Raw genomic sequence first — 23,799 nt, 5'->3', positions numbered from 1 at the left:
TCTGGATTTTTCCATGGGTTGTTTAGACTCTCAGGCATTATTCTAAATCTGTGAGATTCCTTGGAAGGGTAAGCCTTTAAGTTGTGCACTCAGTTGATAAAAGGGCTGTTGCAGTAGAGTTTCATATAAGATGAAACCAACAGATTCCTCTGAAACTTGATGATTTATTTTAGACTTTGGATTTTTGTATGAAATGAGGGTCCTTGTTCTTTCCCCAGCAGGCAGATATTCCTGAATGAATATACAGTCTTTAACCTTTTGAGTTGAGAAATAAAACCATGAAAATTGTACGTCTTGATATATGTAATAAATTTTAGTTTGGTGGGGTATTTTTCAGGCAAAATCTACCAGTGGGAAAGGCTTGGACAGTTCTTCTATTTGCAAGGGGGATGTGAGCCCAGATCCACCCAGCAGAGAGTCCCATTCTGCTGCTTCTTTGGAGCATTCAGCACCTCCAGCAGCTGAGGAGCCTTCTCTGAGCAGAACTTCTCTGAGCAGAACTTCACTGAGGAGAACTTCTCCGAGTTCTGTGCTGAATCGATCTTCTCTGAAAGAAAGGTAATGCCCTGGTTTTGTTCAGGACATTCTGGAAGTAGGAACATGAGCTGATGGTAACAGTGCCTGCATGAATGTAGTTTGCATGTTTGGAGGTGTGAGGGCTGAAGAGACTGAAAAACCTTCCTGCAACAGCTGTGTTGTTGTTTGACTTTTCCTTTTGCTGTGTTTGCAATCACCTCTCTGCTTGATGATTACAATCCTAGTAGCATGGCTGTGAAAATCTCTGCAACAGTGACCCCCTGGATTTTAGGCTGCCAATGTCCATCTGCAACAGGCAGTGAATAAGTCATCACTGTTTCAGAGGTGATTGGAATCTCAGGAATGTAAATACAGATATGTAAAAATGGCAAGTAAGCTTTACAGCAGCTACTGGGAAACCTTTTTTCCATCTGACTTCTCACAGGTGTTCTGGAGCACATACTTGTGGCTGTTCTGTACTCAGATGTGTGACTGGTGTGCATAACATGCTTTGGGCTAGCTTTAATCTACTCAGTGTGTCATTTTCCAATCTTTTTTTGTTGACATCCTAAGATTTTGGTTTTGATTTTTATGAGTTGAAATGTGGACTTCTGCAGCTATTGTGTGTATATTAATTGCTATATTTCAGTTATTTTTCTTAGCTATCTCCACTGACCCCAGTGGGACTGGGTTGGGGACAGTTTCAAATATCCATTAATTTAGTGGATTTCAGTCCCTGGGTTAATATTTTGGGTCAACTTCCCAGCTTCAGTGCCTTATGAGGGTGGGATAGAAGAAATGCCAAAAAAGCAACAGATGGTTTCATACTTAAGCCCTCCAGTCCTTCAAGGAGAGTATTCCCTGCTTCCTGCTGAGTGGAACACCTTCTTGGTGCTTCTTTTATCCATTCAAGTAGCAGGTTACTATTTGGATTTCTGGGAACAAAAAAACTGTGCAAGGCTAGGCCTGAATAAGCAAATAGATAAAATAATTGGGAGAAACTAAGGATTAAACTGATAACCTGTCCTAAGTGCTGAAGATGTGCTTTGGTGACCAGTTCACACTCTGTTAGCATTGGTACCAAGTTAGTCAATGCTTGCAGGTTGCATTTTACAGCCTACACACAGCCTAATTCTTGTTTCCAAAACAGAAAAACTGTCTCATTTTTCTTTAAAAAGAAAAATGACAGATGGCAGGTGGGGACTGAATTTTTAATACTCACAAAGATCAAGTTGGTGTTTTAACATCTTCCTCTGCTTGAAAACTTGTTTGTTAGTTGTTCTCTGTAATAGTGTATCTTGAGAAGTGTTATACAGAGATTAGGATGTATCTGGGATTTGAAGGAGGTTTCTTTGTCATCTTGTCTGCCTCCTGACTCTCCTCTGACAATGTTTGTGCATTAGTTATCCATATCTGGGGAAGAGATATTGTCATGGTGACTTTTTTATCCTTTCTTCAGCTGGACTCCCTTTGGAGGGATTGGGGCTAAATTATATATACATTTAATTTAGAGTTGACGGGGCACCTTCTGTTGATAGCAGGAAAGTGTTGTATGTTGTGAGCTGCTGTTATATGCATAGTAATTTAGTCATCTGCCAGTTAATCTTGAACTTTTCTGAATGTTCTTGCTTTTTCTCTTTACAAGCCTCTCTCCAGAAGAGAATTCTGATCTTGTGAAATTATGGTTTTTCTTCTTATTAAAGCAAATGTTCTCAGCTCTTCAGAGCTGAACATCTCTTTATGTAAAATATGTAACCATTTACTTCTGTCATCAGAAAAAAAAAATCAAAATGAGAAATAAAGGGCATAGTCTAAAAAAATTGATCTCTTTCATGCTACTGAGATAACAATGGTTTTAGCTGATTGTGTACTGAGAGTTATACTTGGAATGACAAACATGGTTTAGAGGTCAGTGTTTGGAAATGCATGCAAACGCTGCTGTTCAGATCATAGAAATACAGAGGAAATCAGGGCACTGGAAGTAAAGCAGTGTTGTGTAATTGCAAGAATATGGTGTCTTATCTCACAGTATTTGGTGTTTATTTCCTCAATTTGATTTTGAATTACAAAGACAAATTGCTTAGCATATCCAGGCTACTGTTTTTAATGCTAGTCAACCTACAGTCAATATGAAACTTGACTTCCCACCCTGACCTTTATTTCCCTCTTTTCCCTTTCTTTTTTTGAAAAGTAGTGTAAAGTGACTGTCTTCCTTCTTGGGAGTACCAGAGCCCTGCTGTGTGGCTGTTAAACCACTGCAATACTTTTCAGTGAGACAGAAATTGGGGTCTTGTGTAAGGTCCTTTGAGCCCTTTTGTATCCTCCCTGGCAGTTTCCAGTCCCTTTCTTTGAGCTTGCTAGAGGCACCACAAATCAGTCCTCTTCCCTTTTCCTCTGGGATTTCAGTCAGAAGCAGAACTGTAAACAGGTTTACTATTGAACAAGACAGGCAAGTTTTGAATATTGATTTTTCATACTTTCTTTTTACATTTTTCATTATGTACATTGTCTAAGGAAAGCATTTGCTGACGTTGGAAGCTGACACTCAGCAGAGTGATGTGGCCATACAACCCTGCACAGGTCCCTTCCAGCCCTCACTGTTCCATGATTCTGTGAGGTTTGATTGCAGCTCCTGTGCTGACCTGTGGCACTTGCAGACCCTCGAGCTCCTGCCCACAGTGTGTGCCCCACAGCTGTTCAGTTGGTTGTGCAGAGATCAGTGTTCTTTTGTGCAGAGAGGAGCATCCTGGGTGCTTTGGGAAAGAGCATTCATACCCTGTCCTTTCAGTGCTGCTTCAGGCAAGCAAAATTGGAGTCCAGTCCTTGCTTTCATGGTGCACAGACATGCTCATGCACTCATAGAAAATGGGTTTTTTCTTGGGGACTTACAAGCTAAGCCTTCCTTGCAGCACTGAAACCTGCAGCAAAGTACCTGTCAGAAAGAAAAGGAGAAATAGTGAGATGGATTCCATAAGGTCAAGAAGTCCTTTGAACAGAGCTGTGTGCTGGCACAAGAAAAATCCTTTCCTCAAGAGACTACAACAATCATGGGAGTATTTGACTATTTCTGTTATGTGAGAGGCAAAGCTACTTCTCATGCATTTGGGATCAAAGGAGTCTTTTTCCTGCTCTGGAAATAGCATGCTTCTGCTTTTGTTTCCAGATTGAAGTGCAGTTCGATAGCTTTTTTCATGTTCTCCTGGTTATTTTGCTGCTATGTGATCTTACCTGCTATAAAATTTAACAAAAACCTAAGTTCTCTTTGAAGTGAGGCAGAGGTTAAGTGTCTGGATCAGATGCCCTTCTGTAATACTCCTCTGTTGTTTTACTACCATCTTTTTATATTCTCGTATTCCTAGTACTGGGGAAATAACAGCATGAAGTTAGATATTGGTAATGATAGATATAATGACAGATACTAATAGATATTAATGAAATACTAGATCCTATGTGAAGTCTTTGAAAACACCAGTTACTAGAATTTTTGGCTTCAGTGATCTTGAAAATGATCATCCCAGGATCTTTTTTATTGCACAGCAAAAAGCAGAAACAGGTGGTTCACCTGATATTTTAGAGACTAAAATGCATCCTGAGACAGAGTTTGCATCTGTGAGAAAGAATATTTTAAGTTTTGAGAACTTCTGCTAAAAAGTAGAACACTGAAAAATATTACAGACTTCTTAGGATAAAGCTTGCTCTCAGGAAAGGCTGCACTTAGGTTTCCTGTCTGTTTCTAGCTATTTAAAAGTCATTATTTCTGATTTTTGGAATTTACTTTGGAAGGAAGGTTTTGGGTTTACCAGTCTCACCTCTTGGGAAAGTTTACTTCTTTTACATCCTTTAAATATTAACTTCTGGAATCAGTACTTGAGAATCATTTATTTCATACTACATTCTGCAAAAGGGAGCAATACCTACGGCTTGTTTCATATTTTTGACCAACATCTGTACTATTTGTCATCTTCATTGGTTGATTTTGCTGCAGCAGTAAGTAAATTTGAAATTGATTGCTGTCAGAGCCATTTTGTGTATAAATTAATAAATTCAGAGAAGATAGAAGGTAATGGAAAATCTTGCAAAGAGCATAAGGAGGTGCAGCCAATTTGTGACATACTAATGATTTAGTACCACAATGACTTCAACCTTTTGGGAGCAACTGCTCAGCTGGAGTATTGACTTTCATTGAAATTTCGGAAGCTGTCTGCCATTAAGTTTCACTTTTTGCATGATGTATATTGCCACAGTTTTAAGGGCTGGATATAAAAAGAAGTGGGGGGAAAAGCATTTATTAATTTAAAAACTCACCACTGAACGTGTGAAGTGCTTCAAGGCCCAACTATAAACAGGGCTTTTCAAAGTAAGAGAAGCTACATAGAAAGCATGAGAAATTTTACCTTATTTTTCATGTCCTACTGAAGAGGGAGAGGAAATTGGTACACAGCTAAGCTGTCAGCTTCTGTTTCCAAATATTTAGGTTTCTGTGCTCTGATTTAAGGCCCTGTCTGTGTATGGTTGTTCCTGCTTTGTAGTAATATCCTGCCACTGTGAAAGCAGCCACCCTCCTCCACTTCCAACATTGTGAGAATATAGGGGGTTTGTGTTGGTATAACTTTATTACAATTCAGCCTTCTATGTACAAACAGAGCCTCTAAAACACTTCAGAGCTGCATCATAGCCATCAGTCCCTTTAAGAAAAAGCAAACCAAAATTGTGACCTTGACTAAATAGACCAAGAAAACCCTGAAGTGTCACCAGCTTTTCTATTTTGCCTCTCTACAGAGCAGTATGCACTGCAACCAGGTTCATCCTGCTGAATTACCACCTCATGTCCTCTAAAATGAGAGTAAAGCCCTAAAATGTCCTTCCCCACTGGGAATGCTGAATAAATACCTTCATAGATATAAAATATGTGAGGGTTTTTTTATTTCAGAGTTAAATATTTTAGGTTTTGTTGAGACTCTCTCCTGTTCCACATGTAAGTTCTTGCAGATCATGTTTTTTTCAGGTTATACTCAGCTTTAAGTGTTCTTACTCCCTCTTCCCCCCATTACAGCAGCGTTCTCTGCAGTTGTGAATCTGGTACTGCAGGACTTTGTTGATTTCTCTCCTCTGATATTTGTCCTTGGACGTGGTTTTGCTCAGTGTGAGGACTGTGTCTTTGAAGCTGATGAGTTCTGGTGGAGGCCACATGCACAGAATTGTTCCCAAGGCAGGGAAGGGGTCACGAGAGCCACTGCAAATACTCTGCACAAGGCTCTGCCATTAATTCTGCTGATGTGAAATGTATTAATATCTCCTGCTGAAATGTGATATTAATGTTTTTGCTATGTGCAAGTGGATGATTGGATTGTCTGACATTTAAAAATTCCTATTTATTACAGCTCTCAAGTTTGCAAGCTGCTGTTTGAGTAGAGTACATGGGTGGATGTATCCTGTTTGCATTTCTAATGCAGTATTTCATCCTCATGGATAAAATTATACATGAAAATAATCTTTAGCACAAAATCTACACTGTCTGTTTGGCTTCTTTTTTTTTTTTTCTCATCAAGGTAGATGTTGTCTGTATGACCTTAAAAAAATCCTTATCTCATAAAAGAAAATAAATGCCTTTTAGTCACATTACAAGGGAAAATGGTTCTGTTTCCTTGATCGGACTCAACACAACATCTTTGAAATTAATCTTGAAAAGTTCTCTGATTGATCTGGCTTTTTCTAGGTCACTGAGCTATATTTCCAAAGTGTTTATACAATCTATTGGAATCAATAAACAATTTAAACTGATGTAACTGCAGAATGTTTGCAAGTCCCAGGGAAAATTGAAAGTATGACAAAGAATACAGCTGTAGAAGTTTATTTCGTTTATCAGGACAAACAGTCATTGAAATGAAATGACTTTCCTTTGAACACTGCAATATGATAGTGACACCTTAATCACATAAATAAGTAGCTGGTCATTTTAAGGAGTTGTTATTGGTGATTTTGGGCAAATGGAATCCCTTTATTTATACTCCAAGAAGCTGTGCAATAAAGCCTGCTTTATAAAGTATTTCAAATAGGAGAGTTAGAATATCATAAAAAGGTTTCACTTCAGATTGTAGTTGTTGTGTTTCAGGCAGGATTTCATTTTAGTTTGCATTTTGGTTGGTAAATATTAACATTATTTTTTAAACGTGGATCAGACCCTTTAGTTGTTGCTAAAATTAGACAATGAAAATACTAGAAAAGCTAATTAAAAAGAAGCTGATACCATTTTTAATCATACTTAAGATTTTGATTTTTTATTTCTTTTGGTAAATGAAGTTTGTGGTCGGGCCAACATTTGTTATACCACAGCGCACACTAGTGGATTGATCCATAAAATCACCTGCAGGAAGAATTTAATAGTTCTTGAATTAAGTACTTAAATCTTCTTCTTGCAGACATAGCCATGTATTTTCTAACTGATACAATAGCAAGCTGAGTTTTCTTTTTTTTTCCCAAAAGCATATACATTTATCTCCAAGGATATTTGTAAATTTACGATTAATAACAATGACCTGAAATCTTACATAGGAATTTCATAAAATTTATTTCCCAAAGGCAATCTATTCCAACTTCTCAGAGCAAGCAACCTGAGTGTTGGAAGAACAGCAGCTGCTGTATAAATAAGGGAAAATGCCATGACTTCATGGCTCTATCTTTTATTTGTCAGATGGGAAATGACTCACTCTTACTGCATCTAGGATGCAGATTTTTAAATGTGCATTTCAGAGGTCCTTTAATATCAGTAAATGTTGTAAATTCTAATGGGAAGCCATAAGATGATGGTATCACTGAAGATCCTTTCCCTTACCTCTCTTCTTTTTAAAACAGAAAGTGTTGGGTTTTTTTCAAAGCACAGGTGGTAAAGCACATGCATTGTAATGCAGTACATCAAATGGGGTTTGACTGCATTAGGGAAATGAATATTCCTTTCTGCTTAAGGGACTCAGGCTTCTGTTTCTTTAAAGGCAATGCTTTTCTCCCCTAACAAAATTCTCAAACTATTATGCTTTATTTTATGTGAAATCTTTTAATGCAACAGATTGCTGGATTCTAGTATGCAGATAATTGTACAGTATGAATTTGCCAAACATACTCTTGGATTTGGAAATAATTGTAAAATTCTCAGGGCAGTAATATCAATGCTGTAGTCGGCTCGGTGAAAATTCCTGCTTGCAGTGATCCAAGCATAAACAATGATAAAATCATTAGAAATGTGGAAATACATCCCCATATAGATTATATGTTATATACTTCCAATATTGTGTCATTTCTTGGCACCCTTTCCTGAAGAAAAATAGAAAAATTCTCAAGTAGATTAATGGATTTAAAGAAACTCATAAATAAGCTGAAAATACTGGTGCTGTTTAAAACCAAGAGAGATATTTTGGAAATACAAGCAACAATAAGTAAGTCCAAATATGTTGCTTAGATAAAAGAAAATAGAAGATTACTCAAAAGCAGCAAACTGGTCAGTTTCTAGTTGTATTTCAGTCTCTGTTTCTGGTAATAAAAGGAATCATCCAAAAGATTGCAAAGAGCTGTATGCCCTGCCTGCAACCTTCAGGATAATCTCTGCTTCCATTTATTTTTACATTGCTAGGCTCCTTGTTTGGTACTGAAGCTTTCCCTGTGTACTTGTTTTGTTCTTTTTGTAAGGAGCTGGGCAGTTTTTTAGCTGTATTGAAATTTCTGGAGGTTTGGTGACGGTGAACTGAGCCAGGCACAATCAGACTGGGGATTCGAGAGTGATAGACTGGATAATGCAGGGAATGTGATAACTTGGAGGAGGGCAGAACTGGCACTCCCAGTCCTGTACAGAGCAATCTGTGGAATCTCAGGGTTCAGAGTCCTGCTGTTCCTGCAGTGCCTCAAATTTGGGAAGGCACCAAAGGCTGTGGCTGTTGCTGGTGCTGCTGATGCAGGCAGGGAATGCAGCTCCGTGCAGCTGTTGGCAGCTCTCAGCTCGCCCATTGACCCCTGCTCACATTAGCATGGTGCCACATCATGAGCTGGGATTTTCTTGGTGCAAAGTCAAGCTCTCAGAGCTTAGGCAACATTGAAATTAAGATGCACAAATCTTCATTTGGTTCTTAGTTTCTTTCCAGTGTGATGAGCTTGTGTAAATAAGCGTTTCATAACTTTCCTCCAATTATTCTTTCCTTCTGTTCATTTTTAATGTAATAACACGTTTGACATGTAAACAATTGTATTCTTAAAATCCTAGTAGACTCCCATAAGAGACTAACCATTGATAGGAAATTTCTGCCATCTTTTGAACTTACTAAGAAGGATAAAGGATTTTTTTTTAGTAAAGTGGAAAAAAAAATCCAAAACATAACAAGGTAAAATCCAAAGTAGCTATTTGTTTTAAATTACTCATACCAAGCAAGCTACCTAGTTTTTAATATTAAAAAACCAAACTTAAAATGAAGTTCCTCTTGTGAAATAAAGACTACAGTTGCAAGTTTTTGATTCCCATGTGTTTTCCAATTTGCTTGCATTGGGGTTACATTCCTTTTGATTTATTCCAGTGAAAAGAACTTCATGTGTGCAATACTTCCTTTAAAGAGAGGCAAATGAAACCTGATCACTGGGAATAGGATCACTTTTTTATTCTGTAGGGACCACACAAACATTACAGAAATATTACTCAAGTTACAAAATCATCAACATTTTCTATGTTTTTCATCTCCTGTTGGTGTTGTGGCTGCATACTGTTTATGCACTGCTTTGAAATGTTTCTTTTCTTGTACCCCAGAGGAGAAAAACAATCAAATCGAAACATTGTGTGTGTTCCAAACAGAAGGAAGTAATGCATGCTTCATAATTAAAAGGAAAAAGAAATTTGAATCAATGGGTTTTTCAACAAGAAAATATTTCTTCACTTTGTTTTTCTTCTTTCTCTTGCAGATTTAGCACTGGTTGGCTTTCACCAGCAAATGGAGATGAGATCCATAAAAGAGTGAAAAATATTTTAAGGACACACAGTGCTAGACAGCGCCTAATATTTGTAAGTTTGACTGCAAACTAAATCCTTCTTTTCCCAAAACTGGCTGAAAAACAGAACTGTGCCTACAGTCTCAGATTTATTATGCTGTTGTCCTTTGGGACAGCCTTGATTGCAGAAATATGGATTTGGTGTGTGAGCTCAACTGTTTCACACTGATTTCAGAAGCCTCCTTATCTTTCGTGTTTATGGGTAAGTGGTAGAGGCAACCCTCTCATGGCTTATTTGGAACAATTATATTGGGGTATGGGGGTTTTTATGTTCTGACTCTGAACTCCCAATTTAAGAAAAAAATGTTACAGATGTGTAGAACATCAAGGCTTATCATGTTGTGCAGCTGCACATCAGCAGCTGCATGTGTCCAGCTGTTTCTAGAGCTAATATTATTCTTCAGATGTGTGCTTTTTTTCCCTTAATTACCTAGCTTTCAATGAACAGAGCTCTTTGTCTAATGAGATTACACCTGGGAACAGAATATTCTACCCTTGATGAAATTTTGAGGTGTGGTTTTAGACAGACAAAGATTTTTGCTATTGTGATTTTGAGAAACACAGTTTCTCAAAAAAAAATGCCAGAGCATTGTACCAGCTGAAAAAGAAGATTGTTCATCTGCAGAGAATTTAGAATCTTGAGTGTGAGGTGAGGCAAAAGAAAGGTAGGATAAAAAGGTTCTAAGGATGAAAGATTAGGATACAATGATCATAATGATGATTATGATATAAGATGATGAGGAGCTCTGGCAGTCTAACTCAGAAATGTTATTGGTGGGTTAGAAGAGACATAAGTTTCCCAAAGTGGAGAAAGGCATCTTTTTTTGCTAAGTTCCTCTCTTAGAAAATGAAATGTTGACAGAAATCTTGTTTTGAATGTTGGTGCAATTTTAAGTTGCTGCTGTCTCCAGCTGCCCACCTTTCCCCTCAGCAGTGGTTCCCTGTATCACTGGGAAGTGGGATGGAAAGTGTGGGAGCCCTGATGTGAGCCCCCCCTCACACTGCCTACAGCAAGGGCAGGTCCAGCTCTGCTGGGATGGGGGGACTCCACTGGCTACAGGAATCCATGGCAGAAGTGAGCTTTGTTGTCTTGATCCACTGCTGCAAGATGGATTGAGAACATCTGTCTTCACTCTGAAGTCCTTATTTATTTATCTATGTATGCATTTATTTATTTATGTCCCCAGATTTAGCCACATTGGCAGTTCATTGTCTCACCTCATTTTCACTTAATCTGATTATTTTCTCATTTCTGTTCAATGTTCATTTTCAGCATAGTTGTTGTGGGTTTTGTTTTTGACTCAGAAAAACCTTGTCTCATCCATACTAAGACTCTTTGTTCTAGTTCATGCTGTACCTCCCTGAGTTTTTATGTGAATGTTATGATTTTGTGAGCTGCTGTCTCTCAAATAGAAAATGCCCATGACATTTTTCTGTGTTTCAGCCCCTCAGCATAGGTACAAATCATGTCAAATGCTGACCTGATGTTTCAATGAACTTAAAATAAAAATTTTGATTTCCTGACAGTCCAGCACCTGCATTTAATGAATGCTTGCACACCCTGAACTATCTCCAGTGGTTCTTGACTGCTTTCCTAGAACAGCAGACCATGACTTTATGATAAGGAGTTGGATATTGGTTACATGGTCTCTCCATACTGTCAAAAAGACTGCAAACATTGTGGTGGAATTCTTCAATTGTGGTACTTTCTGTTGGCTTTCTCTTGGTGCACCTTGTCACTTCCAAAATCAAACACTTGCTGAATCTTCACAGGGATTAATCAGCAGAGATGGTACTTTGTCCTCTTCTGCTGGAAAACCTTGTGTTTCTGCTCTAAAACATCCAGCTATTAGGGTATTGGTTCTTTAATTACCAACCTCATCAAACCAGTGCTGGCAAAGGACCATTTTTGTCACTCTGTTTTCTTTCACTGAGCAGAAGGTAGGGAAGGATGCTACAGAGAAGTCTTGTGGTGTTGAACAGTTGTGTAGAGCTCATGAAAGCTGTGCTAACAGCAGCTGACCTGATTAAAAACAGAAAAAAATATCAGTTCTCCTTGCAATGAGTTCTGCAAAATGCACTGGGGTTGGTTGTGCTTCCCCACATGGCCCAAAATCGAGGCTGTGGTGTTGCTCAGCTGATGGCTGTGCTAAATGTGACATCTTGAAAGTGAGGGAGTAGTAGAGCTAGTGTATTGGCAATATGGTGAGCTGATTCTGGCTCCAGTCTAGATGCTCTTCAAACTTTGAAAGGTTAAAAAGAACCTCTTTCTCTGTTTCATTCCAAAGAGCCTAATGCTAAATAACCATTCCCAGAAGCATACAGCTGTGTCTTCCAAAATTTCATTTTCATAGTGCTCTGCAAAAATAGTGTGACTGGAGCTCTCTGCAGATTCCTTGGGGTGTCCACTGTACCTTTCTGCTGTGACATTCTGACAGTATTGTAATGTTTCCATCTTTTTTTGCTTTCCAGAACATAACTTGCCTCTGGCAAATACTGCAGTTTTATTTACCACTGTACCCCATTTCCTCCTCAGTGCTTTGTAGTCTGTGACTGCTGAAGGAACAGAGCTATCCTGTTTACAAACACACTTATTGCCTTGTATTCCACCACAATAAATTCTCTCAGGTTTTTCCTCATCCATATGCTGCTGTTCAGCTTGCTCGGCATCTTATTGCCATCTACCACTATATTTATTGTCTTTTCCCCGGTTCTGTGTTACCAGCAAGTGTGATTATTTTTACTGCAGTCTTTTTTTCCAGTTATTTCTCCTATAGCATGAAAGATGACTTTGTTTACTAATCCTTACAGCAATTGACTTGTGCTGAAAGCATCACTTAATATCACCCCTTAAGTAGGATCTTTGCTCTTCATGGTAGTGAATGTGATTGTGTGTGCTGGAATTTCTACATCCCATCTCAAGTGAGCAACTGGCTCCCTCCACACAAAACACAGTGTTTTGTTTCTTTGTTACTTAAGAGGAATTGGGTTCATTAATGTCTGGATAGCATTTGGAAAGTAAAACTGCATTCTAGCAACTGAGAATACCTGACTGAAGGGTCATTAAATATATCAGATTTCTTTTAAAGTTCAGTTAGCATGTACTCAACCTTGGATATGAAATTGAAGAATTGACACGTGTGGAATGCTTCTGCCTTGTAAAGCACATGAAATGGATAACATAATAAGTTTTAGGTTCTTTTTCCCCTTTTCTGCAAGAAACACAAAAACAGTAAGCAGTAGGTTTCGTAGCAATTTGCCAATGTGTTTATTGGGGTTTATTGGAGCTTCTGCTGTCTGCATACTTCTCTAGATCTACACTGTCTAGAAATTCTTTCCAGTTTATTACCTGAAAATTATTAGCTGAATTGTACTGAACTTAATTAAAAATGTTCATAAATGGCATTTGGCTCATTACACTTTATCCCTTTCTCCCCCAAGAAATGTAAGCACTTTAATAGTCCTCTAAATGGAAAGAAAGTATTTTTGAAATGAGATCATTGTAATCAGAAACCAAAGTAATGAGAATTTGATTTCTGGGGGTTTTTTTAGGATGATTTGCCTCAGACAAGAGAACCTTCAGATAATGTGCCCTTAACCATGAATGAGCTACGGAGCAGGTAAGGAGTTTTTCTCTGACCAAGACAAAACAGTCATACTCTATATTTCCCTTTGCATTTACCTAAAAATTTCTCATTTTGAGCTTTGTCTTATATTGTACAGGGAAAAGGTTTCAGGAGGTGTTACTCATACTAAGCTTTCTCACCTAAAAGCAAAATACAGTTAAATATAATGATGCCTTTGATGTTGTTTGGCACTATGTTAGTATAGTCTTCATAAAACCTGGGGTTTGGAACTGGACTTGGCTGTAAAAATTATTCTTGGACAGAAGTTTTTGGAATTTGTCAACCAGGGAGCAAATGTCACTTAAAATAATCACTTGGTTAGTTTTTTTCATAAAACTATAGAAGTGCAAAAATAAATTTATTTAGTAATACGGTTTGAGGCTGAGTTTTATGGATTTTTTTTTCCAGAACAGATATTTGGAAAAGCATTTTCCAAAAATTGCAGCAAATTTGTATGGTATAGTTTTAATGATTCAGCATGCTGTATTTCAGAAGCTGTCTTGGAAACCTGAGATCTTAAAAATCTGGTTTATGTACATTAATTACTCTGTGTATTCCTGTCATACCTGACCAGGGTTTAATTTGAAAAATTTGCTTTTAAGATATCACTTAGATTGATTTTGAGGACTTCTGTAATAGAAGTTGCCAGTGTTGGTGTTTCTATGTGTATACAGTCAGTATTTTATACAATGTTTTGGGTGCCTATTGGAGGAAAGATACTAAATATTGTAGATCTTTTTTGGGCTCCTATGGCTTTTCTGGTTTTCTTTATATTAAGGGAGAAGTCCTAGAACTGTGATGCTATGTTTGAGAGGTGTTGCCATTAGAAAAGACTTTGTTTTGATAATTAAATGTCACACACCGTTTTCTAACAAAGGCACCCCAAATCACCACTGAAAGGAGGCTATTTTAATATGGGTACCATAACATATTCTACTTGGAATGTATAAGCTTCAAAAAGTTCATTTATGATTTGCTGGCTTCTTTAAAAAATCCCTGTGATTTGTAATCTCCATGCAAGGGATTTCTCCCAGTTTCCATATGGTTGTGAGGCTGCTGCTGCAGTTGTGTTTCCTGTACCTGTGCTCACTCCTGCATCCTATGTAGCCTTTCTGCTCCCTTGTCCTGACAGCTGGGGCAATTAAATTGTGTAGGATGTGTTTGTAAGAGAGAAAGTGCAAGTTTTTGTTTTGAGGCAGCTTTGGGACTTTGGACTTTGAGATTTATGCTGAAACTGCAAACCATGAAAAAAGTGGAAAACAAACCCTAATACTCCAGAATCCTGAAGTGATGGGATATAAAGTGTGGCACTCAGGTTGTGCTCCTTGGGTTGAGAGGCCAGCAGCACTGGGGGTGAGACATGAAGGCCCCAAGGACAGTGAGATTGCTGAGTGTTTGCCCCAGAGCTCATAAACAGGATACAGGGACAGAGAGTTCATGGAAGGACAGGGCACTGTCGACCAAATGCTGGCAGTAAAGTAGATGGATGATTGAAAACCGCTGGGAGTAAGGAAAAGGTCTGTGTTTTGTGAAATATTTAGTATATGATTCACTCAGAAAAGAACTTCTGGGACTCTTAAAGGAGATGTATGAGGGAACAAAAGCATATGACAGGTATTTCAGAGCAGGGAGTTGCGTGCAGAAATCCTGCTGTTAATATGATTTGTGAGTGTAATTCCCAGATTGCTTAGCTTGGTTGTCAGCTGGTTTCCAGTTGAGACAGGAGAGGGAATCTTCCCTAACTTGGCTGTAGCTTTGTTCAGGTATCTCATGCACAAGGGCTGGCTAATGGAAATACATGAAAACACATACCCCTCCAAAAAGCAAAGGGAAAATTAAGCCTTTTTATAAGTCTCTCAGTATCAGAATAAGGAACTTGCAGAAGTTACTGTTGGTTATTGAGTCTTTACTGCAATTGAAGTGTTGGATTTTGAGTGTCTCTAGGTAAAGTCAGCTTTTTGAAGAATAGGCTATCACAAGGCTGCTGCTGGAACAGGATTCAAAGGAAAAGTGTCAGAGCTGTTTGTTGTATAGTTACAAGTGCTGTGCCTGCTTGTTGGCCAGAGAATTCTCCACCAGAAGTGAGGTACCACAAACTGCAGGAAGGAGGAGGTGAAACTGCAGTTGTTGATGAGTCTCCAGGGAACTGACTTGTCTACATTTGACACAGGCCTGTCTAACTTCTGTATTGATTTTGGTTGGTAGGTTGGTTTCTTTGTGTCCAAACTGTGAAGCAGTTAATTTGAGATGATAAACAGGTTTAAATTTGCTCTGTGCCATTGACTGACCTTAAATGATGGAGCCTTTTTGAGTAAGTGTGAACGTGGCATTCCTCTATTTTAATACTGGAGCCACACAAAAGGTCCTGTTTTATTTGGTGTAGGTTGGCATCACCCTAATATTTGAATGTAAGAGGTTTAAAAGCAAAAGCTGTTCCTTCTTTTTTTCTTTTCCATGGGACAGCAGAATCTTAGAAATGTGAATTTAGAAAACTGATCCTGCATCTTCTTTGTCTTTCCCCTTCCCCTTGTTCTTCAAATTAAAATCTTGTATTTTGGTGCAGCTGGATACATGTATTCATGGGTTTGGCATAAGGTTTCTTTCAATTTTGTCACATGTTGGCTGATACTTACTTGAGGATAAAGTTTTAAGTACTGGTTTGATTGCAGAAGACACTATCATTAATAAATGACATGTATACAAGAAGTTATAAAGCTTCCCTGTGAAATGTAATCGATTTCCTGAGTGAAGATGGTCACCTTAGACTTCACATTTCCAGTTTCATTTCCCAGACAGAGAACATTTGCAAAAGCTGGAGATAACTCAGTCCTAATTTTTAAGTGTCTTAACTGCCTAAATCTCTGAGCAGATGTGAAAAATGTCATCTCAGTTGTAATTTTTTTCTGATGATTTTTGAGCTTCTTGTTTTGTGCTTTATTACAGGGAAATTGCTCATTTAATTATATGACACAAACCTTTGTTTTGAAAGTATCAAGAGGAAGCAGATAGTCATGATGTTTAGATATAAACTATGCAGACTTGTCAGTGTTTTGTAATGATTTGCAGAGTATAAATTTCACTTCACAGATCTAGGGAATAATTTCTCAAAGCTACTGAAAGATGAGCCTGTATTTGTGTTTAGTATTAAAACAGTGACACAGAAGATGGGGTGGGGAAGGAACTCTGGATTGCCACTATATCAGAATGTATTTGGTAGAAAACTTAATCCAAGATGCTTCTGATAGAGCACTTTACAGCTGCAGCCACAGTAATTTAATATCCCCCTGATAGATTGTCTTCATATTGAAATAGCTGCTTGTGGTTACAATTTCACCTTCAAAGGACACAAAAATCCTACTGTGTTGCTCTTGCCTAGTCACACAGCCTGCAAAAATACAGCAAAATTACTGCAGGTCCTCTGAAAATTAATTCTATTTGGGGGGCATTACAAAGTGTACTCAGATAAGTGGGGGAGGATTTGTGTGAATGAATGACATGGTGAGGGGAGTTCCCATTTCTTAAAAGTAGCTGCAGTGCAGTTTTTATTTGGGTTTTTGGAACGTAATCTGTGCTAAGCAGCTCGACATTGGTATTTCTGCTGGTTTTGTGCTGCTGATTCCTCTCCCATACCTTGATTTGATCATTGTTTCTTATCTTCTTTCCTCTGACAGTCCTCAAGTGCAGCAGAATGCTCCTGTTCACTTGGATAATGGTGAATGTTGGTCTAGTCCTGCAGCTGTGTACAAAGAGAAGCCTCACAGAGCAGTCTTGGAGGAGACTTTTGCAAAAATATATAGAAGCATGTACCAAAAAACTGCTGGTGCTGTTTCCGAGCACAAAACACATTCCTGAAGGCAGCTCACCTGAAAATGCACAGTATTTGTAACAGTATTTAGTATTTGTAACTAAAACTATTTTTATATAACAATATTTGTACTCTATTTTTTCAGGTGTCTTTATGGTTAGGCAGGGTTTTGGAGAAATGGGGATTTGGCCTGGGCTGAAAAAAAGGAAATAATTAACATTCACCCCTCAAAAAGAAACAAATAATCCCTAACAAAAAATCCCCCCCACAGTTAAGCAAGATGGTGTTGCTCCTTTGAGACTCTGAACAGAGTCATTTGAAGACGAATAGGTCTGCTGGACATTCCTGTCTGACATCAACTCAGGGGTTTCAGCTGCAGCCAGTTCTTATTCAATATCAAAATCTATTTATCACCTTAAACATAATTGGGTGAAGGAGCAATATGTCCTAGTGGTCAGAGGGGGGATCTAAAGGGGAAGGTGAATCTGAATGTTGGTCTAAAAGTGACACACCTAGGACTAAGAGAATTGTTTTCTAGACAATTGCCTTTGAATTGTTTATTTTGAAGAACAGTACAAATTCTGGTACTACAAGACCCATAGGGATATATTTGAAATGGTTTTGAGCACCTTTAGCCACAGGTGTTCTAATACTGTGGGATTTTAAAATAAAACCACCCAGCCCAGCAGCCTTTGTGTGAGATGAAAGGTCATCTTCACACAGCTTTTGCATTTGAAAGCTTCCATGTTCTCCTAAATGCAGCCATGACATTTGCCAATACTCTTGTCATTTTAAAAATATGAATAAGAAAGGACTGTGCAGAGGGAAAGACCAGAGCTAGTCAGCAAGCTCCTTGTGTTCTGTACAGGCCTTCTGAAATTCCTGCATCACAATCCCACCTAATTTGGAGCCTGTCCTTCCGGGTCTGCTGGGATCCTGTTGGCAGCAATCACTTGGTTTTTGCTAAAGGCCACCAAATGTTCATCAGCAGTTCGATGCTTTCCCCAGGGATGGAACCTTTTCAGCCTTGCACTGAGCAGATCCCACATTAGCAGACCAGGGCAAATTGCCCATCCATTGAAAAGCTGAATGTTTTAAAAGGGCAAGAGTGTCCATCTCCTGCTTCCCCCCAGAATGCAGAAAGAACAAATGCCTGCTCTGGCTGCCTCCCTCTCTGAGCAAACAGAGGCAGCTCCACCGATGCCATTTTACCTGTTGTGATTAGATAGAGGATAAAGCTAGCAGTACAGATGGCACAACATATGACTGGAACCTGCCAGCATGCCTACATAAACAAAAAGTTGGTCTATTCTGCCTTGCCTCCTTTAGTGCTGAGACAACATAATTGATTTGAGAAAGCAGTTGGTGAGCAATTCCACTGGTGGGAGAGCACGTGGAGGGGCTGTGTGCTGCTGTTTCAGACAAGGGCAGTCTCAGAGGAAGTGTCTCACATACAGACATTTTTTTTTGTTGTAACTGTTGGGCCAGTTGAAGTGGATTAACAGTGATAACTTCCTGTCCCTGCTGCCATTTAGCACATTAGTGCTTTCACAGAGCATTAGTGGCATCATCTCATGCTATGGAGAAGTGCCCAGTCACTCTGGGAGGTCACAGGACACTTTTTTTGCAGAAGGGAAAAGTAAAACTTGCCCAAGCTGTGTCCCTGAAGGCATGGAGGCCATGGAGGATTCTGCTGCCAGGACCTGGTGTTCACTGGCCTCTCCAGTGAGTTTTCTTTCTGCTCAGAGGAGCAGCAGTATTGAAGTAGATAGTAGATGCTGAATAGGTGGGGCAGATTCTGAGAAATATTTTCCAAGCTTTTGGTGTAAAATTAATCTGTTGAAACATGAAGGTTTTTGCAGTTTCCTGTATGTGTTTGAGCTGTAAGATTCAGTGTCTCCTGGTATCCTGCAGTTTTCATTCAATATTCTCTGTGCATTCCCTCCCCAGTGTCACACCTGAGTAAAAGAGTCTTCTGAAGATTGCCTGCTCCCCTTTGGCCTGATCTGGCCCTGTGACATAGAAAACCTTTTTGATTTTTCCCTCCCCAGCAATCCAGCAGATTTCAATCCCTTTTTCTTCAGTGTGTGAGAAGTTATGAATGCTGAGGGATTGTTGTGGGTTTTTCCTGTATGTTTGATGAAGAACACACAAGATGAACTGAGGACACAAGGGGATGAGAAAGGTTGGGGGCCACTACAAAAAAACAAGGTGGTCCAAGGAATGGCTGGAAGATATCTGATTCCCCTAGCTTAAAAAAGGAAGTATATGGTAAGATGGCAACCTTCAGTTCTCATCAAAAATGAAAACTTTGCAGCCAAATGGATGGGAGAAAAAAATGTCATTATTGAATTTTGATCAGTATGAATATTCTCAGTGTAGCCTTCTTCTGCAGCATAACATCAAATGGAGCAGACAGACTCTGAGTATCTTTGGCCCTGCTCCAGCTGGGAGAGAGATGTGTGTTCAATGTCTCTCTGAATCAGCTGCTGCAGGAGATGTTCCTCTCCTGGGTCAGAGTCATTCCACAGCTCACACCGTGATACAGCAAAGAGTGCTCTCATCACAGCACTCTGCTGGAAATCCAGTTTGGTAAATGGAAAACTTTCCTCTGGAACATGACTTCAGACCCAGATTACTCTGATCAGTCCCTAAAATCTTCCAGGCTCTTTGTTTTCAGAAGCATTTTCCCTTTTCCCCTTGGCTGTTTGCTCAGGTGGCCCTGCCAGCACACACAGCTCTGAGCACAGCTCTCAGCAGCCTGGGAGAAGTGGAGGTTCAGGCACTGAACCAACACAGCAGCAAACTGCAATTGTTTAGTGCACCTTGCCTTCTAACACAATTTAAATCCCTTCTATCTAATGCAAATTTCTAGGTTCCCGAGTGAAGCTTTAAATAGCATTTTCTGTGCTCATTCCTTATCTTTTGCCATCCACAAAGTTCTAGTGACAGTGGGATGGCATAATTCCACCCCCGACGTTTTAGCTCCTGAAGGAGAGCTGCCTACTCAAATCTGGCAATAATGGGCCAGATGAGGAGAGAATTGGTGCTTTTCTGCAGAGTCTGTGTCTCTCTCTTGCCCTCCCCAAATTATAACCCACGAGTCTTCTCACCAAAAGCTGTTCAGCATCCAGTGATGCTTGCAGGATGCAATCAGTGCAATATTTTAATCACTTTCATTTTAGTGAGTCAGACTCTGCTTCCTACTTGCTCCTTCCACCTCTCCTATGAATAACTTGGTACAGTTTAGGATCTTGGGCTGGCTTTAGACAAACTGCCTGCCTGTGTTCAGAAGAGATGCAAATCCTTGGCTGAGGAGTAGCTGCTTTGGAAATCACTCAGTCATTGACCTGATGTAAATTAAAGGCAAAAATGTCAAACTCTTTAATGATTTGCCTTATCTAAGTTTTTGACTTAGAGGAAGAGAAGCTTGAATTGCTCCACTGAGGATAAGAAGCATAGGGATGGCTGGAGTAATGGGAACAGGTAGGAGCAGCTTTGTAAGATAAATGGGGAACAGTGTTTATGCTCTAAAGCTGAGCAGCTTGGAAAGTGATGAGGGCTGTTCTTTAGATTGTTCATCACATGTTTGAATTTTACTATTACTTCAGAGGCTGCCAAAATTGTCAGGGGAGAAAGAAATCTACCTGGAGATGTTGGGAATCTATTTTCGGGGCAAAATAACAGAACATTTAGCTCAGCTCAGTCTTAAATAGTCTTTTCCAAAGTCCTTCTCATTGTTACCTCAGCTGTAAAATGGGGAGTTTGTGCTCTGTTGAAGCTTAATTAAATGACTGTGAAGTGCTTTGGGATCCTGAGGTGAATGTTAAAGAAATTATTTTATGGAAGCCTGGCTGAAAAGTCCCATCTCATCTCCAGGTTACTAAAAAGGCTTTATTTTAATTTTCCCAGGTTTATTATGTTTTAATCAGACAATTATTAAACAAATCTTAATCAGATTTAATAGATTTCTATCTTGATCAGAGAGGGCTAGAAAAGATAATAAGCTGCTTTACTGCATGTGCTCTTAGGAGCTAATCTTTGCAGTTGGTATCTTGCTCAGCTTCTGTCTCCTGCATGATCCAGGTTCATATCCTCACACTGATTGCTCTTATGATATCTTTTTTACCTTATTTTTAATATAAATTATTTTTTTCATCCTGGTATCTTCGTGCTGTTTGCTCTGTGTACCAACCAGAACTGTTAACATCTCTCACAGCATTTATCCTCATCGTCTCCCCAGGAACAAAGGGTGCAACATGACAGTGGAAAATTTTGTGTGGTGTGCCATGGTTTTGTCAGAGAAAGCTGGAAGAAATCTCTGCCTTCCCACTCCATGTGCAAGGAATCATTTGGTACATAATTCTGCTCTTCCCAATTTTTAAGCTTGAAATGTTTTCTGAAACACTGAACTATGCAAAATATTCTCAGCCTTTTAGCAGCAGTCTCTTGCTGTATAAATCTGGTAATGTGGAATCTCTGGGTCATAGGAAAGGCCGTGGTGTTAATTACTTCAGTGGTCATGGAGTGATCATTATCAGGATGCTGAGAATTTCTCATGAGATTTGTTTAGTATTCAAGGAATTTGAGGAAACTTTCAAATCAGTGAAATTGAGCCTCTTGGTTCCAGTGAGAACACTTGAAGCTGAGAGAGGACCCTTCTAGGGCTGGTCTTGATGAGCTGCCTCCCTGATGGAAGGGGTGTCTGCCTCAGGTGATGTCTCTGGGAGCAGCAGAAAATTGGTCTTTGCCCAGTTCCCTTCAGTTCCAACAAATGCAGCAGCGTTGTGGGAAGTGATGGAAACCCCCAATATTCCAGTTTCCATTGCACAGCAGCTATTAAGCACAAGCCTCCATGATTACTGTTGGCTTCTGTTGCTTTCCCCATGGAATTCAAATCACCATCAACCAAAGCCCTTCAAAGATGTGGCTGTAGCTCCTTTTATCACTGTTGGCTTGCCAAAGCCATGGGGTTTGTTCCCATTTTATCTTTGTGAGAAATTCTCTCAAGTGTGGTGATAATTTGTCTGGATGGCAGCATTAAGGAACTGTAATCTTTCTCTTTGCTTGATCTATGTGGAGATTGTGCTTTTTCTTTGTGTGCATTTCCCTTCAGTTCTGGGTGATTGCCTCTGGCCCAGCAGAGAACTCCCTGCAGCCTGGGCAGTGGGATCTGAGCCACCTTCTCACCTCCTCAGGGAAAGGAGTTTGCTGCTGCAAAACAACATCCCTCCTGGTTCATAAGGATTTACTGATCCTGAGGAGACAGCACAAAAATTCTGTTCTGTGGCCATGCCTTTGCACCACCCTGTGGAGCTGATGGCATGGAATGAAGAGAGCTTCACACAGAGCAGGATGGGGGGCTGGGAGAAGGGCAGAGTGTTTTTATGCCTGGCATGCCATGAATTATCCACTTCTATACCATGAATTATCAGTGTAGGAAATAGCCTTGGCAACTCCTGAGCGACAAAAGCACCATTTACATCGCTGAGTGGTGGTGAGTTCTAATGTTTGTATTTGTATTGTTACCCTGACTGTAGCTGTAGGAACTGTTTCATTCAGGATTCCAGTAGTAAACACTTGCTAAGAGGTTGCTTTCCCTGCCTGCCTTGTTTTCACCACAGTCATCTAGTGTTTACATACATTTTAGCCTCTGTGCCATTTTTGAAGGCTTTATTTGTCTCATTTATGTTTCTGGTTTGGATAATACTTAAATATGAAATCCATCTGGGAAACATATTGTATATTCACGTCGAGGGGTAAAAGCAGTTTTTAATTAAAATTTTATACAGCACTTGTATTTCACTTTGTCCTGTTTTATTATGAAACACTTCAATCTTCTTCCTAAAACACATATGTCTTGTGCGTTTCAAGATGTTCCTTGTTGCTCATGCAGAACCAGTTTGGGAGCTCTGTCAGCACAGTGCCATATGTTCTGGGCTTCATTTAGCTTCTCTGCCGTTTGTGGAGGCAGCAGATTGGATGGAATGCAGCTCAGCTCGGCTCCATTCTTCTCTTTGTAAACTTGTCAAGAGATAAAAAAAGCAGGGAGAAGGAAAACACTGAATAATACTCGAGTGAGTTGAATTATCAATAAGTTATGGGAACGTGGCCAATCAAAATTGAGGTTTCTCGTGTATTTGAGGATTTTCCTTAATTGCAGCTTTTGCAGAGCCTATAAATTGATGCATCCCTTGGTGCTTACACCCAAAACCAGTGCTGAAGATTGAGATATCACCTGAGTAATTTGGAAATGACAAGCATGAAGTGCTCGATTTTGCATTGATCTGCTGATTTAAATTAAAAAAAAAAGAAAAAAAAAAGAAAAAAAAAAGAAAAAAAAGTGAGTAGATTTCACAGAATGTTCTGAGCTGGAAGGGACCCACAAGAACCATGGAGGCTAGCTCTGAAGTGTTTGGCTCGTACAAGGATCAAACCCTGCCCTCAGTGTTGTTTGCACCAAGCTCTGTCCCCTGGGGCAGGGGCAGGTGGGTGTGTGGAGGGTCCTGCTCCTCTTTGGTGTCTCCTGGCTTTGTGAGGATAATGCTCCACTCCTTAACTGCCTGGTACTGAAAAGAGGAAGATCAAAAGGGCAGGTGCCTTCTTGCTAAAAAACCACACACAAACCCAAAAAAGGTCATTTTTCTTACCAGTCCATCCCTATTTCTTCCCTGCCCCCATCACCTTGACCATGAACCAGTGGGTGCCATCAGCCTTTGATCCATGGCTGCTGTAGGCACAGCCCAGGTGGTCACTGGTGGTATCCAGGGGTTCCAGGCACTGCTCTGCTCTGCCCAGAGATTTCAGGACCACCACAGTGGCTTTGACAGA

The 23,799-nt window shown here is 39.6% G+C and overlaps 1 protein-coding gene across 1 annotated transcript in view; it reads left to right on the top strand.

Moving 5' to 3' along the window:
• The window catches only part of SPATA6 (spermatogenesis associated 6), a 35,060-nt gene extending 17,969 nt beyond the window's left edge, over nt 1–17,091 (top strand). Inside the window, exons 10-13 of the mRNA XM_079314582.1 lie at nt 338–558; nt 9,451–9,550; nt 13,090–13,157; nt 16,835–17,091. Coding sequence (XP_079170708.1) covers nt 338–558; nt 9,451–9,550; nt 13,090–13,157; nt 16,835–17,015 — 570 coding nt within the window. The 3' untranslated portion in view covers nt 17,016–17,091. The remainder of the gene's footprint in view (nt 1–337; nt 559–9,450; nt 9,551–13,089; nt 13,158–16,834) is intronic.
• The last annotated feature ends 6,708 nt before the right edge of the window (nt 17,092–23,799 follow it).

Source organism: Erithacus rubecula (genome assembly GCF_903797595.1).
Source record: "Erithacus rubecula genome assembly, chromosome: 10".
In the NCBI taxonomy this organism is placed as follows: domain Eukaryota; kingdom Metazoa; phylum Chordata; class Aves; order Passeriformes; family Muscicapidae; genus Erithacus; species Erithacus rubecula.
This window is presented reverse-complemented; position numbering and strand designations above follow the sequence as displayed.